This window comes from Bufo gargarizans, chromosome 8 (assembly GCF_014858855.1).
Source record: "Bufo gargarizans isolate SCDJY-AF-19 chromosome 8, ASM1485885v1, whole genome shotgun sequence".
In the NCBI taxonomy this organism is placed as follows: Eukaryota; Metazoa; Chordata; class Amphibia; order Anura; family Bufonidae; genus Bufo; species Bufo gargarizans.
In genome coordinates, this window is record NC_058087.1 from 140546548 (window position 1) to 140569688 (window position 23141).

A 23141-nucleotide genomic window follows, 5' to 3' on the forward strand; every position below is an offset into this window, starting at 1 on the left:
TCAAATCACTGTCGTTTGGAACGCTACATTTCTGTTAAAACTGTTACTTTATTAATCAGAAAAACAAAAGGGAAGGGGGACTAACCTATATTAAAATTCTAGGACACCATCCATTCAGTATAGGGTCGATATGAGGACCTATAAGCCGCATACACGGTAAATGCAGCTGCGGATGGGGTCACTAGAAATGCCGCAGGCTAGTGCTATACTGCAAGTGAAAGCAGAGGGCCATGGGGCCGTGCTAATTGATTCCACAGAAGTAAGCACTAAGGTGCGGTCAGTGTGCTCTGAATCACTACCAGCTCATGGATCCCTCGACTAAAGTTATGGATAGACTAATCCAGTGATAAACATCTGCCTGCAGAAGCCGATCTCAATTGAATCCATCCGTTCATGTGAAACGGATGTCTAAGAATCGGCCCTGCAGACACGAATCACTGGATCTAAGCTAAGCTGGGTGAAACAGGCAGATCTGGATTGCTGTTGCTCATCTAACTGCAGAGGGCTGAGAACCGCAGACCTCAACTGCAGTGTGAGCGCAAAGCAGATACAAATGAACATTGATTCATCCCCACACCACACTCAACGCGTTTCGCCATAAGGCTCGTCAGGAGCGTGTATCTGTGGTTCGCAGGATAAATATTCAAAGCTGCTGAGCCTCCATTACAGAGGCTGCAGCTGTAAGTACGAGGTGGCCGAACGCGGCCGCTCAGGTGCACAGAATATGAGGAGAGTCCTCCTCCCCTCAACTGAGCCCCGCCTGCAGAACGGCCAATGAGGACGCAGGAGGCACGGCATCGCCGCATCATCCATCCCGCCCCCATTGTGCCGCCCCCTCGATGAGACCGGCCCAGATGAATGTAATAACATTCTACATTAAAATTAGAGTAAATATATACGGCGACTTACTACCCTGGCAACGTTTGTATAGCTCCGATCGGGACAGGGATCATGAAGTGGCAAGAACTACATTGTATTTTATTTCATTTTATTTATTTTATTTAATTAATTGAGGACATCAATTGGTGGTGGTGGAGACAATACAGGAGGGTCAGGAAAGACCCAGCAGCATTTTTACTAGACGGCAATACTGTGATCAGGCTGATTTAAAGGGGCAGTGTATGGTATGATGTGGTATAAGTAATCCACAACCAATAATTACACTATCACACCCCTGGTATCTCCTAGCCCCCTCAATTGCCTAGGTGATCTAATGACATAGTCATTAGTAGTCCATGCCGCTGAGACACACGGATCGTGGGCAGTATGTCATCACCCCTAATGTTCCCCCGTTGCACCTCAGCTCCAGGGATCTAGAGAAAACACACAAAGGAATTATACTCATTTAGTCCCTGGGGCTGGAGCGCACATAGGCGGTAAATCCACTGTGTCTCTTTTTGCAATAACCGCCTATCAAAGTCGCCTCCTCTTGGCGATCTTCTGACCACCTCCACAGCCTGAAATTTGATGACATCCACATCACCGTTGTGCATGGTCGATATGTGTCTAGCAATCGGGGTATCCGCCCCTTTGCGGATGTCATTTAGATGTTCTGCTATTCTTCTACGGAATTCTCTTGTGGTTTTACCCACATATTGCTTTCCGCAAACACAAGTGGCCAAATATACCAGGCCTCTTGTTTTGCAATTGACAAATGATCTGATAGTAAATCTCTGTTCGGTGACGCTACAGATAAATGTAGCGCCAGTCTGGATTGCAGGGCAAGCCACGCAGCTGCCACAGCGGAAGGTCCCTTTGAGGCTGGTACTCAGCCATGTGGATGTAGTCGGGCCCTGAAAAAAGCTGTGCACCAGGCGATCTCTCAAACTACGTCCACGTCTGTACGTGATTAGAGGTACATCGCCTATCATATCCCCAATATCTGGGTCTGATTTAAGAATACCCCAGTAGGTCGTCAGCAAGTCACGCACTGTGTTGTGTGCTTCATCATATGTGGCTATGATGCGCAACTGGTCCATTCCAGCCGATCCCGACCTAGGGGTAAGGAGGGCATCCCGGTTTTGTGCCAGTGAATGCTGGTACGCTTTAGTTAGTACATGTTGTGGGTACCCCCTACTCCTAAATCTGGTTCGTAGATCACTGGATGCCGTTCTGAAATCCGACATACTGGAGCAGTTACGCCTTACCCGAAGGTATTGCCCTTTTGGAATTCCCCTCTTCAGGGGCAGGGGGTGGCAACTGTCCCAACTAAGGAGGCTGTTTGTTGCAGTCTCCTTGCGGAACAGCCGTGTGCCAATATTGCCCATCCTGTCCCTGAAGATGGTTAAATCCAGAAAGTTGATTTGAGATTCCTGGATCTCTGATGTAAAAAATAATCCCATAGTGTTTATGTTCAGGTCTGAAACAAACCGATTGAAGTCCTCAACACTCCCAGACCATAAAATCAATACATCATCGATGAAGCGTAACCACAAATTAATGTGGTCAGCCCATCTCTGATTATCCGCGAACACAACTTCACGTTCCCACCAGCCCAGGTAGAGATTGGCGAAGGTCGGGGCACAGGGGCTCCCCATCGCCACTCCCCTGAGCTGGTGGTACATGCGATGATCAAAGATAAAACAGTTGTGCTCAAGGATAAATTTCATTAGTTCAAGAATAAATTCGTTATGCTGCCAGCAATGGGTGCCACGTTGACTAAGTAAAGAGGCCACAACTCCACACCCCCTATCATGGGGTATGGAGCTGTACAAGGCCTCAACATCCAGGCTGGCCAGCATAACGTTCTCACCAAGATGTATTCCTTCCAATTTTTTGATTACATCCATAGAATCACGTACATACGAGGATAGGGACACCGCAAATGGTCGTAAAATCCTATCCACGTATGTACTGATTGGATGTGTCAAACTCCCAGTCCCTGACACAATAGGACGTCCCTTTAAAGGGGTAAGTCCCTTGTGCACCTTGGGTAACCCATAGAAACAAGGGATCTGGGGATGTTTGGGAAACAAAAACTCAAATTCAGATCTACTGATAAGGGCATGATCGTGTGCTGTGTCCAAGAGGTCCTTCAATTGCCTCCTGAACATCTCAGTAGGATTTGATTCCAGCACACGATAACATGATTCATCACTGAGAATGTTCAGACACATGATCTTATATTGGTCACAGTTCATTACGACAATATTCCCTCCCTTGTCCGATGGTTTAATGACAAGGGAGTTGTCGCGTTCCAGTGAAATTAGGGCCTCAATCTCCCTTTTCCGGAGATTGGACTCAGTCCCCTTCAATGTGTCAAGCTTTCTCAGTTGGTCTGTGACGACCTTGAGAAAAATGTCAGGTGGTGTGCCATCACTAAGGGGCGGGTTTTTAGTAGAGGACAATTTGAGGTCCGTAAATGGACCCTCACCAATCTCCCTACTCCCTTCCTCCATAAGGGATGCCAGTAGTTGGATATCCGGCAGGTCATTTATGTCCACACCCAATTCATTGCACTGTTGTTGATTATGTGTAGCAAAGAATTTTTTCCATTTAAGTTTCCTCACGAATAAGGTCAAATCCTTGACCCATTCGAAGGAGCTAAAGGAACAGGTGGGAACAAATGATAGGCCCTTGCTAAGTAGTTCCAGTTCTACCTCCGTAAGTGACCTATCAGACAAGTTAATAATTTGTAACTTGTCCCTGGACCTGTTTTTTCCTAGAGGGTTTACAGTCTCGTAATCAGCTGCACCCATTCTATGATGGTGTACTATTGGTTCTTGCTGTTTCTGAGACTGTAGGACCTCGTAGTTTGGTTCCCTAAAAAACCTCCCCGTGATCTGGGGTTCCTACCTCTGCCTCCCCTTCCTCTAGATCCCTTATTAGAGGGTTGGAAGATGGGGTATTGGCTATTCTGGTAGGAGGTACCTTCCAATTCAGTTTCCCCCTCAGAGGATGAGGGTTCTGTCTCAACCTCAAGGGTCCTTGCAGTTTTAGTCGCAAAATCGAGAATGCGCCCTTCTTTAAAATCAGCTTTATCTCTCAAAAATTGAGAGTGCTTACGTTCTTTAAGCTGGGCCGTAAACCGTTCCACCGTCTGTTGCAAAAAGACCTCCTTACGCGTAAACTCAGAGTTACTGGAGAATTTGCTCACTTCTGCAATTTGCTCCTGCAACAATGTGGTGTTTTTAGTGTGCAGGGCCTTTTCCTCCTCCAGCAACAATGCCATAAGTCTGAGGGAGCTCTCAACGGCCTCTTTTTCCCACTTCTTACGGAACTCTGGGGACTGAATTCTGTTGGACGGAAGGAAGGGAATCCGCATACCCCTGGGGACTATTTGATGTTGGATATAGGTTTCCAGGGTTTGAATTTCCCACCACCCTCTGACTTGGTCGGGATGCCCTCCTTACCCCTAGGTCGGGATCGGCTGGAATGGACCAGTTGCGCATCATAGCCACATATGATGAAGCACACAACACAGTGCGTGACTTGCTGACGACCTACTGGGGTATTCTTAAATCAGACCCAGATATTGGGGATATGATAGGCGATGTACCTCTAATCACGTACAGACGTGGACGTAGTTTGAGAGATCGCCTGGTGCACAGCTTTTTTCAGGGCCCGACTACATCCACATGGCTGAGTACCAGCCTCAAAGGGACCTTCCGCTGTGGCAGCTGCGTGGCTTGCCCTGCAATCCAGACTGGCGCTACATTTATCTGTAGCGTCACCGAACAGAGATTTACTATCAGATCATTTGTCAATTGCAAAACAAGAGGCCTGGTATATTTGGCCACTTGTGTTTGCGGAAAGCAATATGTGGGTAAAACCACAAGAGAATTCCGTAGAAGAATAGCAGAACATCTAAATGACATCCGCAAAGGGGCGGATACCCCGATTGCTAGACACATATCGACCATGCACAACGGTGATGTGGATGTCATCAAATTTCAGGCTGTGGAGGTGGTCAGAAGATCGCCAAGAGGAGGCGACTTTGATAGGCGGTTATTGCAAAAAGAGACACAGTGGATTTACCGCCTATGTGCGCTCCAGCCCCAGGGACTAAATGAGTATAATTCCTTTGTGTGTTTTCTCTAGATCCCTGGAGCTGAGGTGCAACGGGGGAACATTAGGGGTGATGACATACTGCCCACGATCCGTGTGTCTCAGCGGCATGGACTACTAATGACTCTATGTCATTAGATCACCTAGGCAATTGAGGGGGCTAGGAGATACCAGGGGTGTGATAGTGTAATTATTGGTTGTGGATTACTTATACCACATCATACCATACACTGCCCCTTTAAATCAGCCTGATCACAGTATTGCCGTCTAGTAAAAATGCTGCTGGGTCTTTCCTGACCCTCCTGTATTGTCTCCACCACCACCAATTGATGTCCTCAATTAATTAAATAAAATAAATAAAATGAAATAAAATACAATGTAGTTCTTGCCACTTCATGATCCCTGTCCCGATCGGAGCTATACAAACGTTGCCAGGGTAGTAAGTCGCCGTATATATTTACTCTAACTTTAATGTAGAATGTTATTACATTCATCTGGGCCGGTCTCATAGAGGGGGCGGCACAATGGGGGCGGGATGGATGATGCGGCGATGCCGTGCCTCCTGCATCCTCATTGGCCGTTCTGCAGGCGGGGCTCAGTTGAGGGGAGGAGGACTCTCCTCATATTCTGTGCACCTGAGCGGCCGCGTTCGGCCACCTCGTACTTACAGCTGCAGCCTCTGTAATGGAGGCTCAGCAGCTTTGAATATTTATCCTGCGAACCACAGATACACGCTCCTGACGAGCCTTATGGCGAAACGCGTTGAGTGTGGTGTGGGGATGAATCAATGTTCATTTGTATCTGCTTTGCGCTCACACTGCAGTTGAGGTCTGCGGTTCTCAGCCCTCTGCAGTTAGATGAGCAACAGCAATCCAGATCTGCCTGTTTCACCCAGCTTAGCTTAGATCCAGTGATTCGTGTCTGCAGGGCCGATTCTTAGACATCCGTTTCACATGAACGGATGGATTCAATTGAGATCGGCTTCTGCAGGCAGATGTTTATCACTGGATTAGTCTATCCATAACTTTAGTCGAGGGATCCATGAGCTGGTAGTGATTCAGAGCACACTGACCGCGCCTTAGTGCTTACTTCTGTGGAATCAATTAGCACGGCCCCATGGCCCTCTGCTTTCACTTGCAGTATAGCACTAGCCTGCGGCATTTCTAGTGACCCCATCCGCAGCTGCATTTACCGTGTATGCGGCTTATAGGTCCTCATATCGACCCTATACTGAATGGATGGTGTCCTAGAATTTTAATATAGGTTAGTCCCCCTTCCCTTTTGTTTTTCTGATTAATAAAGTAACAGTTTTAACAGAAATGTAGCGTTCCAAACGACAGTGATTCGGTTTTGCTTTCTCACTCGTGGCGTCCCACGTATAGTGAAGATTTTGTAGGCTGCGGTGCGATGCGATTTGACTTGTTGCGGTAATGCTGAGCAAACTTTCGGGATCCTCGGTGGTTGTATGTCGCTGTGCTGTTCTGGAGATAGCCTGGTAACAGATATCTTCAGTGCGGTTTAGTTCAAGTCCGCAAGATTAGTTTACACCAGGGAGAGTGATCTCAACATAAAACAGCAAGTATCCAGCTTTTCTTTATATTGAAGCGAAGAATCACCGATCCCTTTCTTGAAGCGCTTTATATCCACAGGTTCCGTGCTTTTTTCTCATGGGATTAATTACCATACACGTTTCGGAGTGAACTACAACTCCTTCTTCAGTGGTTGACAAAAACCAAAAATGACTAGTGAAAAATCACTATGTTTGGTACCCAAACCCGAACTTCTTCACAGAAGTTCGGGTTTGGGATCGGTGTTCTGTAGATTGTATTATTTTCCCTTATAACATGGTTATAAGGGAAAATAATAGCATTCTGAATACATAATGCATAGTACAATAGCGCTGGAGGGGTTAAATAATAATAAGGCTACTTTCACACTAGCGTTCGATCGGATCCGTTCTGAACGGATCCGATCATAATAATGCAGACGGAGGCTCCGTTCAGTACGGATCCGTCTGCATTATTTTAGCATATAACAGCTAAGTGTGAAAATAGCCTCGTACGGATCCGTCCAGACTTTCAATGTAAAGTCAATGGGGGACGGATCCGCCTGAAGATTGAGCCACATTGTGGCATCTTCAAACGGATCCGTCCCCATTGACTTACATTGTAAGTCTGGACGGATCCGCACGGATCCGCACGCCTCCGCACGGCCAGGCGGACACCCGAACGCTGCAAGCAGCGTTCAGCTGTCCGCTTGTCCGTGCGGAGGCGAGCGGAGCGGAGGCTGAACGCCGCCAGACTGATGCAGTCTGAGCGGATCCGCTCCATTCAGACTGCATCAGGGCTGGACGGCTGCGTTCGGGTCCGCTCGTGAGCCCCTTCAAACGGAGCTCACGAGCGGACCGACGAACGCTAGTGTGAAAGTAGCCTAATTTAACTCACCTTAATCCACTTGATCGCGCAGCCGGCTTCTCTTCTGGCTTCTTTCTTTGCTGTGTGCAGTAACAGGACCTGTGGTGACGTCACTCCGGTCATCACATGATCCATCACATGATCTTTTACCATGGTAATGGATCATGTGATGGACCATGTGATGACCGGAGTGACGTCACCACAGGTCCTGTTCCTGTTATAAGGGAACCGTGTTATAAGGGAAAATAATAATGATCGGGTCTCCATCCCGATCGTCTCCTAGCAACCTTGCGTGAAAATCGCACCGCATCCGCACTTGCTTGCGGATGCTTGCGATTTTCACGCAACCCCATTCAGTTCTATGGGGCCTGCGTTACGTGAAAAAAACACACAAAATAGAGCATGCTGCGATTTTCACGCAACGCACAAGTGATGCGTGAAAATCCCCGCTCATGTGAACAGCCCCATAGAAATGAATGTGTCGGGGTTCAGTGCGGGTGCAATGCGTTCAACTCACGCATCGCATCCGCACGGAATACTCGCCCGTGTGAAAGGGGCCTAAGGGTTACATAGCATCAGAAATCAATATAATGCTATGTGACCCCCGTCAGTGCTGGGAGGTCAGGCCGGGAGCTGCAATGTGGACTCACTGCGGGAAGAACGCTCGTCTGCAAGGGGCCTTAAAGTGATTCTTCATTATTGACTGGAAAGTCTAGAAGCAGCCAAGAATCAAAGTCAAACATGAAAATAATCCAACATGGCTGACTGCCGATTCTGCCTTAGAAATGATTAAGCGAAAATTTTCCCCAATCGGTGGCTACAAAATAAAGGCCTTATGTATCTGTTCGTATAAGGCTACTTTCACACTAGCGTTCGATCGGATCCGTTCTGAACGGATCCGCTCATATTAATGCAGACGGTGGCTCCGTTCAGAACGGATCCGTTTGCATTACCATGAACAAAAAAAAATTAAATTATTTTTTTTTATTTTTTTTTTTTCATGATAGTGCAAACGGATCCGTTTTGACTTTACATTGAAAGTCAATGGGGGACGGATCCGTTTGAAAATTGAGCCATACTGTGTCAACTTCAAACGGATCCGTCCCCATTGACTTACATCTTAAGTCTGGACGGATCCGTTTGCCTCCGCACGGCCAGGCGGACACCCGAACGCTGCAAGCAGCGTTCAGGTGTCCGCCTGCTGAGCGGAGCGGAGGACAAACGGTGCCAGACTGATGCATTCTGAGCGGATCCGTATCCACTCAGAATGCATTAGGGCTGGACGGATCAGTTCGGGGCCGCTTGTGAGAGCCTTCAAACGGAACTCACAAGCGGAGCCCCGAACGCAAGTGTGAAAGTAGCCTTACAGATCCATGTTGTATGGATCCGCAGCACAGAACCAGAAGCCTGCCATTACCCTTTACTGTACACGAGCCCTTATTAGTTGTGGTAGATTTGAACAGAATAGTTGGTCAAGTTAGCATGATCACATAGACCTACCTTTGTCTTTTGTATTAATTCCCATAGATAAATCAGTCAGTTCTCCAACATCCTTTGTCTTGACATGAAAAGTAAAAGCCTTTAGGAGAGAAGTTAAAATGTTATGGTAGAAGAACCACATGGAGAATTTTATATGAGAGGTCTCCAAGTGGCTTTGATGGAGGTAGCAAAATTACCTCCACTTAAACTCACTTTCTACATGTACCTCATCGCTCATTTTCACAGAGGGTAATGTAAGGAGCCAGAGATAGTGGAGTTATGTTCTAATTTTCTATGCTAGTTTTTTGGACATAGATAAGATGCAAGTTTTGTTGAATGTGCCGTTTTGCAACTTTTTAGCTTTTTCTGACATCCTGACACTATTCCAAAAGTGGACGAGGTGTGGGTGGACCACGGGTGGGATCTCAGCGGCCTGACTCATTTTACAACATGTACACTAGAAATCTACTCCAGCTTCTGACATAATAAAACTTACAACCATAGATAACTTCATAAAAGCAAACATAACAATGGTCACTAGATGGCAGCAAAGTACATAAAGTATTGTGGATAGCAGATTATAACACTGAATACAATGAATATGAATTCTAAATGACAGCAATTAGCTGAGACAGTATAAAGTCGATTCGCAGAAAACTTTGTTAGAATACTGTGCGGAGCGAGCGCTCCGTACAGTATTAGAATGTATTGACTCCGATGAGCCGAAGATATTACTTTGCGAAGTCTCGTGAGACTTCGGGTAATAACTTCAAAAATAATTTCTACTTTTAAAAACCTTTTCCTGAACTCAGGTTCGGTTCCGAGGTACCACTTGGAATCGAACCCAAGTTCAGTAAAAGGTTTTTAACAGTAGAACTTAATTTATGAAGTTATTACCCGAAGTCTGGCGAGATTTCACAAAGTAATAACTTTGGCTCATCGGAGTCAATACATTCTAATACTGTACGGAGCACAGTTTTCTAACGAAGTTTTATGTTGGTGTTTTTGCGGATTTCAAAACCACAGATACCGGCAATGTACGTTACGCATTTAGCATAATGGAATGTCCTGTTCTCTATAGAAAAGTCCTATCCTTGTCTGTAAAACGGACAAGAATAGGACATGATCTATTTTTTTTGTGGGTGCTGCGGAACGGACATCCATTGAAGTGAATGGGTCCGCATCCGACCCGCAAAACAGGTGGACCGGATGCGGACAAAATCCATGGTCATGTGCATGATCCTTTACCCAGAGGATACGTCATAAATGTCACATTTATGGGAGTCTCACCATAGGGACCTCCGCTGATTACAAGAACAGATGTTCCGTCTCCCCCATTTGAATGGAGCACCGTTTGCACACTCCCGTTGACGCTCCATTCAAAGTCTAAGGCCCCTTTCACACGGGCGAGAATTCTGCGCAGGTGCAATGTGTGAGGTGAATGCATTGCACCCGCACTGAATCCTGACCCATTCACTTCAATGGGGCTGTGCAGATGAGCGGTGATTTTCACGCATAACTTGTGCGTTGCGTGAAAAATCGCAGCATGTTCTATATTCTGCGTTTTTCACGCAACGCAGGCCCCATGGAAATGAATGGGGCTGCGCAAGCATCCGCAAGCAAGTGCGGATGCAGTGCGATTTTCACGCATGGTTGCTAGGAGATGATAGGGATGAGCAACCCCGGACCCCATTAAAGTCTATTCACTGTATTATTTCCCCTTATAACATGGTTATAAGGGAAAATAATAGCATTGTTAATACAGAATGCTTAGTAAAATGTGCCTTGAGGGGTTAAAAAAGATAAAAATAAACCCACCTCATCCACTTGATCGTGCAGCCGGCATTGTCTTCTTGCTTCTTCTTTCAGGACCTGCAAAAGGATCTTTGATGACGTCATTGCGCTCACCACGTGGTGAGCGCGATGACGTCAAAGGTCCTTTTGCAGGTCCTGAAAGAAGAAAGGGGTTAAAAAGAATCCACCTCATCCACTTAATCGCGCACCCGGTATCCTCTTCTTTCGTCACCACAGGTCCTCCTATCTTCATTCAGCAGGACCTGCGATGACGTCACCGAGCTCACCACGTGGAGCGCGCTTGACGCCATCGCAGGTCCTTTTGCAGGTCCTGCAGAAAGAAGAAAGTAGACGATGCCGGCTGCGCGATCAAGTGGATGAGGTGAGTTATGTTTTTATTATATTTTAAACCTCAATTGACATTACACTTAGCATTCTGTATTAAAGAATGCTATTATTTTCCATAGTTGAGAAGACAACTAGGACACATACTCTGCTAACGAGATTGAATGGAGCAGCATCTGCAACCACTGCAAGGGAGGGGTAGGAGGTCCCAATCCTATAAATCCGCTTGAGTTCATCCCTGAATTATTGCTCTATTATAACAGGACTTACCCGGTCAGCACTGGAGGTAATGGTGGCGGCCAAAGGGTTTTCAAGGGAAAGTGTCTTTGTTCTGCCACTTTCTCCATACAGTCGTATGAACATGGAGGGCGTAGTTTCTTCTTGAAATCTGGCTGTGGTGTGGACGGCGATTTCATAATCTACATTGTCACTTGTTGCTGGCACCTGGAGTATATACAGAGATTGTAGGTGTAGCCATGGCTGCAAATCCCAGCAGTAAGAGAAATGAAGGCCAACTGACATGCCGCATTATCATGGCTTTGTGTCGCTAATCCAGCATCCATAGAAACAAATGGGTAATTACAGCTCAGCACTCAATGGCGGTAAAGCGTGCTGCACGGATACAATGTGATATAGAGGGCTGCTGGTGATACAGTGAGATGATGGGCGTGCGGACATGACAACAGCTGGACCCACTACTGCTTCATCATATATATATATAGGAGGGTATATTGTGATGCAATTAAAAGTCCAATTTTATTAGAAAAAAAAAAAAAACATGTAGAATCCATCCATAAATTTGTGGATTTTTCGGCTGTCAATCTTCTATGATTCTATGTAATATCGGTAATGTGACTATAACCTTACAGGACATCTGTCAGCAGATTTGCACATATGACACTGGCTGACCTGTTACATGTGCGCTTAGCACCTGAAGGCACCTGTGTGGGTCCCATGTTCATATGTGCTGCAATGCTGAGAAAAATGATGTTTTACTGTATGCAAATGAGCCTCTAGGAGCAAAGGGGGCGTTGACGTTACACCTAGAGGCTCTGCTCTCTCTGCAACTGCCGCGCCCTCTGCACTTTGATTGACAGGGCCAGGTGTGATGACGTTTTCACTGTCTGATCCTGTCAAAGTGGCAGTTGCAGAAAGAGCGGAGCCTCTAGGTGTAACAGCAACGCCCCCGTTGCTCCTAGAGGCTCATTTGCATACAGTAAAACATAATTCTTCTTAGCAATGCGGACACATATGGACATGGGACCAACGTTTTACAGGCTAGGGCAGCGCTAAAGCACGTTTATTAGTGCCAGTGATGTTACCGGATCTCCAGAAAAAGCCAAAGGAGAGCATCGGAGCATATATGCTCATGTCAGAGGGCCTGCCTGGGTGAAAACGGGGTTCACCTCTTAACCTGGACAACCCCTTTAATTAATGACCCCCATTGGGTAGACTACAGTGCCTTGCAAAACTATTTTATATACTTTTTTTCATGTTTTGTTACATTACAGCCTTAAATTTAATGTTTTGTTAATCTGAATTTTATGCGATGGATCAGAACACAATAGTCTAAGTCGGTGAAGTGAAATGAGAAAAATATATAAATAAAACTATTGTTTAGAAATAGAAAACAGAAAATTGCCATAAAAAGCTCTGGTGCAACCAATTACCTTCAGAAGTCACATAATTAGTGAAATGATGTCCACCTGTGTTCAATCTGAGGGCTCATGCACACAAACGTATTTTCTTTCCGTGTCCGCAAAAGAAACAGAAGGTACTCCGTGTGCATTCCGTTTCCGTATGTCCATATTTCCGTTCCGCAAAAAAATAGAACATGTCCTATTATTGTCCGCATTACAGACAAGGATAGTACTGTTCTATTAGGGGCCAGCCGTTCTGTTCCGCAAAATACGGAATGCACACGGAAGTTAATATTTTATGGTAATAGCTATGGTCCAATGAATCAGAGCTTGTATACAGCATTTTGAACTAATAAAGGGGGGCACTCCATTTACTAGATGGCAGCTCTCACTCTATAGGGCACAATGTTTCCACTAAAAAACTAAAAGTTACCACCGATTTCATTAGAAGGACCCCTGGAGTATGGGTTGTCTAGACCAGGGATCAGCAACCTCCGGCACTCCAGCTGTTTAGAAACTACAACTCCCAGAGTGCTTCATTCACTTCTGTGGGACCTAGAAGAACAGATGAGTATGCTTGCATGCTGGGAGTTGTAGTTTCACAGCAGCGGGAGTGCTGGAGGTTGCTGACCCCTGGTCTAGTCTACCCTGAATGGAAAGCCCACAGATCGCCCTCACATACCTAATACCCCACACACCACCCCTGGGGGCCAGCGGCCATCTTCTCCTGCACTATGCATAAGTAGAAGTGCTGGTACCAGGGATACGAGGATCAACTGTGACTACTCCTGCTTGTTGCTAGGCAACTGACCAAAATCTTTTTGGGCACTGCCAGGTATGGTTTGCAGTTGCAAGGAGTATTCCCTAGGAAACCTGAAGGACAGATAAATCAAACACTTAGAATGGAGTTGTTGGCTTTGGACAGTCCCCTTTTGGTAGAAGGGCTTCTCAATGACAAACTGATCACAGGGTGATCACCGGCGATCCATCTGTGCTGCTCAACTGCGCTGCAGCGCCCCCCACAGGGGAAATTCCTTGAAGAAGAAGTTGCTACTTACAGTGGCCACAATGAGATTTGCAGCAGATGAAATGAGCCTTTTGAGTTCTCCATGTGACACGGCTTGGCTGGAGCTCTGGTCGATACCTAAAGAGTGGACCTTCCAGTCACTAGAAAACAAACACAGATTTGGTTTGATTTATTTTACTTATTTATACACTCACCTAAAGAATTATTAGGAACACCACACTAATACGGTGTTGGACCCCTTTTGCCTTCAGAACTGCCTTAATTCTACGTGGCATTGATTCAACAAGGTGCTGATAGCATTCTTTAGAAATGTTGGCCCATATTGATAGGATAGCATCTTGCAGTTGATGGAGATTTGAGGGATGCACATCCAGGGCACGAAGCTCCCGTTCCACCACATCCCAAAGATGCTCTATTGGGTTGAGATCTGGTGACTGTGGGGGCCATTTTAGTACAGTGAACTCATTGTCATGTTCAAGAAGCCAATTTGAAATGATTCGAGCTTTGTGACATGGTGCATTATCCTGCTGGAAGTAGCCATCAGAGGATGGATACATGTTCTCATTCTGTTTACGCCAAATTCGGACTCTACCATTTGAATGTCTCAAGAGAAATCGAGACTCATCAGACCCGGCAACATTTTTCCAGTCTTCAACAGTCCAATTTTGGTGAGCTTGTGCAAATTGTAGCCTCTTTTTCCTATTTGTAGTGGAGATGAGTGGTACCCGGTGGGGTCTTCTGCTGTTGTAGCCCATCCGCCTCAAGGTTGTGCGTGTTGTGGCTTCACAAATGCTTTGCTGCATACCTCGGTTGTAACGAGTGGTTATTTCAGTCAACGTTGCTCTTCTATCAGCTTGAATCAGTCGGCCCATTCTCCTCTGACCTCTAGCATCAACAAGGCATTTTCGCCCACAGGACTGCCGCATACTGGATGCTTTTCCCTTTTCACACCATTCTTTGTAAACCCTAGAAATGGTTGTGCGTGAAAATCCCAGTAACTGAGCAGATTGTGAAATACTCAGACCGGCCCGTCTGGCACCAACAACCATGCCACGCTCAAAATTGCTTAAATCACCTTTCTTTCCCATTCTGACATTCAGTTTGGAGTTCAGGAGATTGTCTTGACCAGGACCACAACCCTACATGCACTGAAGCAACTGCCATGTGATTGGTTGACTAGATAATCGCATTCATGAGAAATAGAACAGGTGTTCCTAATAATTCTTTAGGTGAGTGTATATAGCGCTCCCATATTCTGCAGCGCTGTACTGAGATTGTCATCACTCCCATCGATACATGTCTGTGTAGTTTTTTTGGCGTTTGGAGGATAATGCCTCATTCACACGTCAGTGTTCGGTCAGTGATTTCCATCAGTGATTTTGAGCCAACACCAGGTGCAGCTCTAAACACAGAACAGGTGCCGATCTCTCCTTTATACCTTATATCTGTGTAGGCTCCAATCCTGGGTTTGGCTCACAATCACTGATGGAAATCACTGACCAAACACTGACGTGTGAATGAGGCATTAAGGGAACCTGTCATCAACTTTATGCTGACCGTACTGAGGGCAGCATAAAGTAGTGACAGAAATGCTAATGTCAGCGGTGTGTCACTCATGAGCTAAAAGTTAGAGGTTGCTGAGAACCAGCATCATAATCATTGCAGCCCAGGCCTTGAAAAGAGACAAATCTACCTGAGAAGAGTCCTGGTTATTCATAATCTCCTGCTCTCTCCCCATCTGCTGATGATTGGCAGTTCTCTCCTAGAGAGAAAACTAGGTAGAAGACTGTCAGTCATCAGCAGGAGATTAGGAATAACCAGGACTCTTCTCAGGTGGCAGTGACTCTTTTCCAGGCCCAGTCTGCAATGATTGTGATGTTGGTTCTCGGCAACCACTTACTTTTAACTTTGAAAATGACAGATCGCTGAAATCATCTCACCTGTCTCTACTTTATACTGCTGTTAGTATGGGCAGCATAAAGCTGATGACAGGTTCCCTTTAAGACAAGCCAATTAATAAAATGTATCTCTATAGCGGCACCTGCCGTTTCTTTTTATCCCCATGTCTTCGTCCACCTCGCTGAGGTGGACGCAGATGCCTAGTTCAGTCCTTCAACTGCCACCAGCCATATCTTCTGTTAGAAAGTGTTACTGCTGCAGCAGAAAGGACATACCCCCTTAGCTGAAATCTAACAAGATGAACAGCAGTCCTAGGTAATGAGGGTTGGGTGCCCGTCTCCTGGGGAAGAGGGAAGCTTCCCAATGCAAAATGCTGATTGACAAAGGCTCTCCAGCCAAAATGCTGCATCTGGAATAAATTCCAAACTTTGGATGTGCTGTCTCCATTCTTTTTTTATTTTTTCCACGTGGAATACCTCCTGAACTGTAATAGGCAGAGAGCTGCAGTAGAAAGAAAGGACATGCCCTCTGGCAAGGGACATGCCCCCTGAGCTGTAATAGGGAGAGAGCTGCAGCAGAAAGAAAGGACATGCCCCCTGAGCTGTAATAGGGAGAGAGCTGCAGCAGGAAGAAAGGACATGCCCCCTGAGCTGTAATAGGGAGAGAGCTGCAGCAGGAAGAAAGGACATGCCCCCTGAGCTGTAATAGGGAGAGAGCTGCAGCAGGAAGAAAGGACGTGCCCTCTTGAGAAGGGACATGCTCCTCATTGAGCTGCCAGCTTGAAATAATTCAGCAGCGCAATCTGAACGGGGAGATCTTTGGGTCCATGTGGGGTACAGGGCTGGTTCTAGTGTTGGATTGTCATGCATGATTTTCATTTTTTACATTAATCATAAGGATTCATTGTGTGACAGACCCAGCTCTCTGTGCACATGTAAACTCAGACTGGGCTTGCTCGATGGCATACATTACTTATTACAGCATCTACATATTGCGTTATGGTATAAAATGTATTCAGATGTTTTTCAATACGAATTAATTACAAAAATATATATGAGAAATGATTTTACCTACATTTAATTCCCTGGAGAACGGCCATGATCTAGAAGGAATAATTACCTGCCTTTCCAGTTCATGCCTCTGAGAAAAACATCATTTCTTGCAAAACGCTCCTGAAAAATACAGAATAAGGCCTCATGAACAGGAAAGTTGTTTTGGTCCGAGCCGCAGTTTTTGCAGCTCTGGTGCGGACCCATTCACTTCAATGCTGTCCGCATCCATTGCTCCGTTCCGTGGTCCGCAAAAAATATATAACCTGTCCTATTCTTGTCCGTTTTGCGGACAAGAATAGGCAGTTATTTAATGGCTGTCCGCACACGGACGCCATCCGTGTTTTGCGGATCGCAAAACACACAACAGTCGTGTGCATGTAGCTAAGCATGATTAGTACAGAAAACAAAAGCCGAAGGGACATTTTACAGTTCCCTTAATACGTCTCTATTTGTACCTTTGTACTTGTATTAGGGTACTTTTACACTAGCGGCAGGACGGATCCGACAAGCTATTCACCCTGTCGGATCCGTCCTGCTGCTATTTCACTGTGCCACCGGACCGCCGCTCCGTCCCCATTGACTATAATGGGGATGGAGCGGAGCTCCGGCACAGCACGGCAATGCACGTCCTGCCGCTAGTGTAAAAGTAGCCTTACACATCATGGTCCACTGGGTGAGATATTACGCAGGACCCCCAGTGGCGTTGCTTATAGAGAAGACCATGGTGCCCCATGGAGGCATGATATGGCATTATATGGAGTGCCTACAGGTCATAGGGATTATATGAGCTGCCATACAGGGTCCGTGCACATGGATTTCTTCTTAGGGGAATTATATGTAATGTTTTTTATCCTCAGCTGAACGTGCCTGTAGGTTGCCAGCAGTTGGACGCACGATTCAGTACATGGCCAGCTGGAATCTAGTTATGCTTTAGCGGGTTGTGTAATTATGACAGCGGCACTGCCGACAGTAGGGGAACTTCAGCTAAAAACCCAACAATCAGCAGCGGCCGCTGACTAAAGCTACTTTCACACTTGCGTTGTTAATTCTAGTATTGAGATCCGGCAGAGGATCTCAATATCGGAATTAAACGGATCAGTTTTGATTTTGCGCATCAGGATGCATCCATTCCGTTTGGACGCGGTTGTGTGAAATCAAAATGGAAAAAAAACTGATCCGTCACTAAATACAATAAAAGTCAATGTGGGACAGAGCAGTTTTTTTAGGCTCCATAAAAAACGGATCCGTCACCATTGACTTACATTGTTTTTAGTGCTGGATCCTTTTCCCATTTTTATGACCGGACACAAAACCGCAGCTCACATCGGTTTTATATCTGTTCACCAAACTAAATACTGCCAGAAACGGAATACTACCTGATGCATCCGGAACGGATCTCTTTCCATTTAGAATGCAGGAGAACTAAACAGAAACGTTTTTTTTTTTCCATTATTGAGATCCTCTGCCGGATCTGAATACCGGGAAACAACAACGCAAGAGGGAAAGTCGCCTAAGGCTACATGCACACGACCGTATGTGTTTTGCGGTACGTTCCGTATGGCATCCGGTTTTTTTGCAGATCCGTTTTTTTTGCGGATCCATTGTAATAATGCCTATCCTTGTCCGCAAACTACAAAAAAATAGGACATGCACTATTTTTTTTGCAGAGCAACGGAACGGACATACTGATGCGGACAGCATATTGAAATGAATGGGTCCGCATCCTATCAGCAAAAAAACAGAACAGACACGGAAACAAAATACGGTTGTGTCCATGAGGCCTAAGGCTCCATTCACACGTCCGTGATGTGTTGCGGAACCCGCAAATTGCGGGTCCGCAACACACCAGCCCGGCACCCCCATAGAAATGCCTATTCTTGTCCGCAAGCTGCGGACAAGAATAGGACATGTTCTATCTTTTGCGGAGCTGCGGACCCGAAGATCGGCGACGTGCTCCGCAATTGCGGATGCAGACAGCACACTGTGTGCTGTCCGCATCCATTCCGTCCCCATAGAGAATGAATAGGTCCGCACCCGTTCCGCAAAATTGCGGAATGGATGCGGACCCATTTGTGGACGTGTGAATGGAGCCTTAGACTCATTGGGGCACATTAAAGGGGTTGTGTCACTTCAGCAAGTGGCCTGTATCATGTAGAGAAAATGAATGTATTGTGATTGGCCATATTGCCTCCTTTGCTGGCTTGATTCATTTTTCCATCACATTATACAAACTGCTCATTTCCATGGTTACGACCACCCTGCAATCCATCAGTGGTGGTCGTGCACCAGCCTATGAACATTCCCACTGTCCCGGCCACCAAATAGGACAGAGGTTTTTTTTCTATAGTGTGCAGGCATGATCACTACTGATGGATTGCAGGGTGGTCATTACCATGGAAAGGAGCAATGTGTAATGTGATGTAAAAATGAATCCAGACAGCAGAGGAAGCAATATGGACAATCACAATACATTAGTCAGTGGCTTGTATTAAGGGTGGGTTCACTATAACTCTTCGCCGATCTTACTTTCCCCCTTGTGCTGCCTCTAAGAATCGTCTAATTTTTGACAAGGCATGCACCTCATCATAAATTAGGCAGTCCTTGTTCCTGGTGGAAACATTTACACCTGTTTCCAGGGCATAAATATCAGTAAATTTGCCAGGACACGCCCCCGCTCTGCCCCAGTCCCACCTGACTACCGGACACAGCGTAAAACCACCGTGTGACTAAATATTGTCGCATGGCCGTTAAACTTAATAAATGACCCCTATTGACTTTTAATGTGTGTATTCGCACATCAGTGGGCCTGTGATGACATCACGGAAGCGCGCCCTATTTTGATTACGGATCCCTTACGCACATTATAGCTGTGTGACTTACAGGGATGGTGAACGAGGACATTTTCTCTCGGATTCTCCTCTGCACTTGTTGCTTGTGATCTGCATTTATTTCCACCTTCTTGTTCCATCCTCCTCCAGTGTAGGATCGGAGGGAGGCCTCCAGTTTATTATCCAGAAGGTTTTCTTTCAGTCTCTGGGGGGGGTGCCGTTTAGGTCGTCCTGCAGGCTGAATCAGAGGGTCTATCAGCTCTTCTGACTACTTTATGTAGTATAGACAATACTTGTATTTTCCAGATTTGAAAAGGGTTTTCTGAGATTTTTTAACTGATGATTGAGCGAACCTGAACCGCAAAGTTCAGAACTGAATCCGGACTTTTTTTTTAATGAAGTTCGGGTTCGGTGTTCGGGTGTATTATTTTCCATTATAACATAGCTATAAGGGAAATAATAGCATTCTTAATACAGAATGCTAAGCAAAATGGCCATTGAGGGGTTAAAAATAATAAAAAACAACTCACCTCATCCACTTGATCGCGCAGCCGGTATCCTCTTCTTTCTGCAGGACCTGCAAAAAGACCTGCGATGACATCAAGCGCTCACCAGGTGGTGAGCGCGGTGACGTCATCGCAGGTCCTGCTGAATGAGGATAGAAGGACCTGCGGTGACGAAAGAAGAGAATACCGGCTGCGCGATCAAGTGGATGAGGTGAGTTGTTTTTTATTATTTTTAACCGCTCAATGGCCATTTTACTTAGCATTCTGTATTAAGAATGCTATTATTTTCTGTTATAACCATGTTATAACGGAAAATAGTAAAATGAAGTTCGGGTCCCCGTTGACTTTAATGGGGTCCGGGTTCAGGATCAAGTTCGGGTCCTGAACCCGAACTTTGACCTGAAGTTCGGCCGAACCGGGCAAACCCGAACTTCCACGGGTTCGCTCATCCCTACTGATGACCTATCTTCTGGATAGGTCATCAGTATCTGAGCAGTGGAGGTCTGACACCCGGGACCCCTGCCGATCTGCTGTTTGAAGACGCTGCTCACCCTAGGTCAGTGACGTCACATTCTTCGGTCACGTGGCCTAGGCAGCTCAGCCAGACTGAAGTGAATGGGGATGAGCTGTGATACCAAGCGCAGCCGCTATACAATGTACGGCGCTGTGCTTGGTGAGATGAAAGAAGACAGACGCGCTACTGTGGGCACCAGTGACCCCCACCAATCAGATACTGATGACCTACCCAGAGGATAGGTCATCATTTAAAGATTTTGGAAAATCCCTTTAAAGTAGCTTTATTTATAACTCTGCAATGTGCCGTTCCTCTGTTTTATCTCCTAAAATTGAACATATATATAACGGAGTATCACCATTCTCCTTGTCAATAGGGTGTGTCCCTACAGAGTTCAATACATTCAGCAATGACCGGAAAGTATCAGTGTGACCCCACATGCAGCCAAGCTATGTCCACCCATGGCATTTGCTCGCTTTTTGGCATGTTCATTTTTGATATAATACAACCAACAATTAGTTATACATTTCCAGGAGGAATAACAGATGAATGATACAAGACAAAGTTCTAAGAAAAGATGCTCCACTTACAGTACTAAAGTAGACAAGTCTGGAAAGACGACCAATCCTCTTAAAGGCAAACAATGTAGCAGGATTAAAGGCAAACAATTCTGTTATTGTATCCTTTGTACAGTAAAACTGTGATTTTGTATCTTATCCATTTAGGAAATGAAATGTATTAACTTAATGTGAAAAAATTAAATTTAAAACTGGTTTTGAGCTTGTTTTTGGTTTTATAAAAAAAATTAAACATATTATATATACACGCACACACACATATCTATTATATAAAGCTGAGACTGTGGGCCAGATTTATCATGACTCTGACAGCTCACTCCACTTTCACATATGGCTAAAGTCAGTTTTAGCCAAGTCAGATTTATGATCGGCCCTTTAAGACTGTAATAAATGTGGTTTGACGGTAGCAGTTTATCCGTCAGTAAGCAGCTTTACAAAAGTCGCACATCTTTATGAAAAAGTCGCACGTTTTATGAAAAAGTCGCATGTTCTATTAAAAAGTCTCATAAGATAAGCATGGTCCTCACTGGAGTGAAATTGCGACTTTTTTGCGACTTTTTAAAAAAGTCCCAATAGTAAATCTGTCTAGAGATTCATTTACATAAGAAAACACGCCCACTTTCAGAAAACTGGCGAGCATAGTGCAGAGCAGAAAAAAGTCGCAAATTTGTGCGCAGTTTTAGCCTTTGGGACTTTTTTGAGACTTTTTCACTCCATTATTCTGACCTGAGCTAATGATAAATCTGGCCCTATGTTTTGAGTGGAAATTTTCCCCCTGCTCTTTCCAATTATTTGCCAAACTCCAGGAGCCATTGTCTGTTGTGGCAGTTATCCTGGATATTCATCAGGTTGTATATAGCAACCAATCACAGCTCAGCTTCTATTTTGCTACAGGTCATTAATATGAGCTCTGATTGGTTGCTATAGGCAGCGAAGGACATTCTTAGTATAAGACGGCTGATGTGTGAGTCAATATGATTTTTATTGCGACGCTTAGCCAATGTTGTTGTAGAGGCGGATGTAACTCACATGACCTGAAAGGGAACCTGTCACCAGTTTTATGGTGTCCTAACTAAGATCAACATAAATAAGTGACTGATTCTCTTAGCAAAATGCTGGGTCACTTTCTTTAGTTGATCCAGTCAATCTGCCAACATCTTGTATTGAAAAGCTCCAGCTGATAATGATGAGTCATGAATATTCATGAGCTCCTGACTCTCCCCGCCCACCTGCTGCTGAATGACAGTTTGTTTCCATAGGAATCAGCAGCAGGTGGGCAGGGGAGTGGCTATAGCTCTGAATTAAATATACGCTGGACTCAATGACATCACACTGGACTCGAATCAATTCATTAGCATGCGGCATGTGGCATCTTTGTGTGTATATTATGAGGTAACCATCTGTCACACCAGTAAGTGAATACATCTAAGGCACTTTTTAGTAGTTAATGATTGTATATAATTAGTTAGATTATAATCAAATATCCACATGACAGGTTCCCTTTAAGTGTATACTAATGCTGTGGGGGTTTTATATACTGTCAATTAAAAACAATAATGCCCTGTAAGAAAAGGAATTCGATTGGACGATTGTCGTCAGACGCTAAGAGAAAAGCCGTATAAGGGGGAGGGTTATTATGCAAATCACTGTTAACAAGACGGAGTAATGAGGAGGTCACAAGTAAAGGGCGGGCCGCTGTGGAGCTCACTGTTAAAGGGGCGGGAGCTATGGAGGTTACTGTTAAGGGGGTTGGGGACTGTGGAAGTCACCGTTAAAGGGGCAGCTGCTGTGGAGGTCACTTTTAGGGGGCGGGTTATTGTGGAAATCACTGTTAAAGGGGTTGTCTCACTTCAGTAAGTGGCATTTATCAAGTAGAGAAAGTTATTACAAGCCACATACTAATGTATTGTTATTATCCATATTGCTTCCATTGCTGGCTGGATTCATTTTTCTATCACTTTATACACTGCTCGTTTCCATGGTTACAGACCACCCTGCAATCTATCAGTGGTGGTCGTGCTTGCACAATATAGGAAAAAGCACCGGCCTATGTGAGCT

The 23141-nt window shown here is 45.4% G+C and overlaps 1 protein-coding gene across 1 annotated transcript in view; it reads right to left on the bottom strand.

Annotated features, from left to right (window-relative positions):
• The window catches only part of LOC122945443, a 54158-nt gene that overhangs the window by 22331 nt on the left and 8686 nt on the right, over positions 1 to 23141 (bottom strand). Inside the window, exons 3-4 of the mRNA XM_044304511.1 lie at positions 11310 to 11483; positions 8922 to 9000 (exon numbers count right to left, since the gene is read on the bottom strand). Of these exons, the coding sequence (XP_044160446.1) occupies positions 8922 to 9000; positions 11310 to 11483 (253 nt within the window). The remainder of the gene's footprint in view (positions 1 to 8921; positions 9001 to 11309; positions 11484 to 23141) is intronic.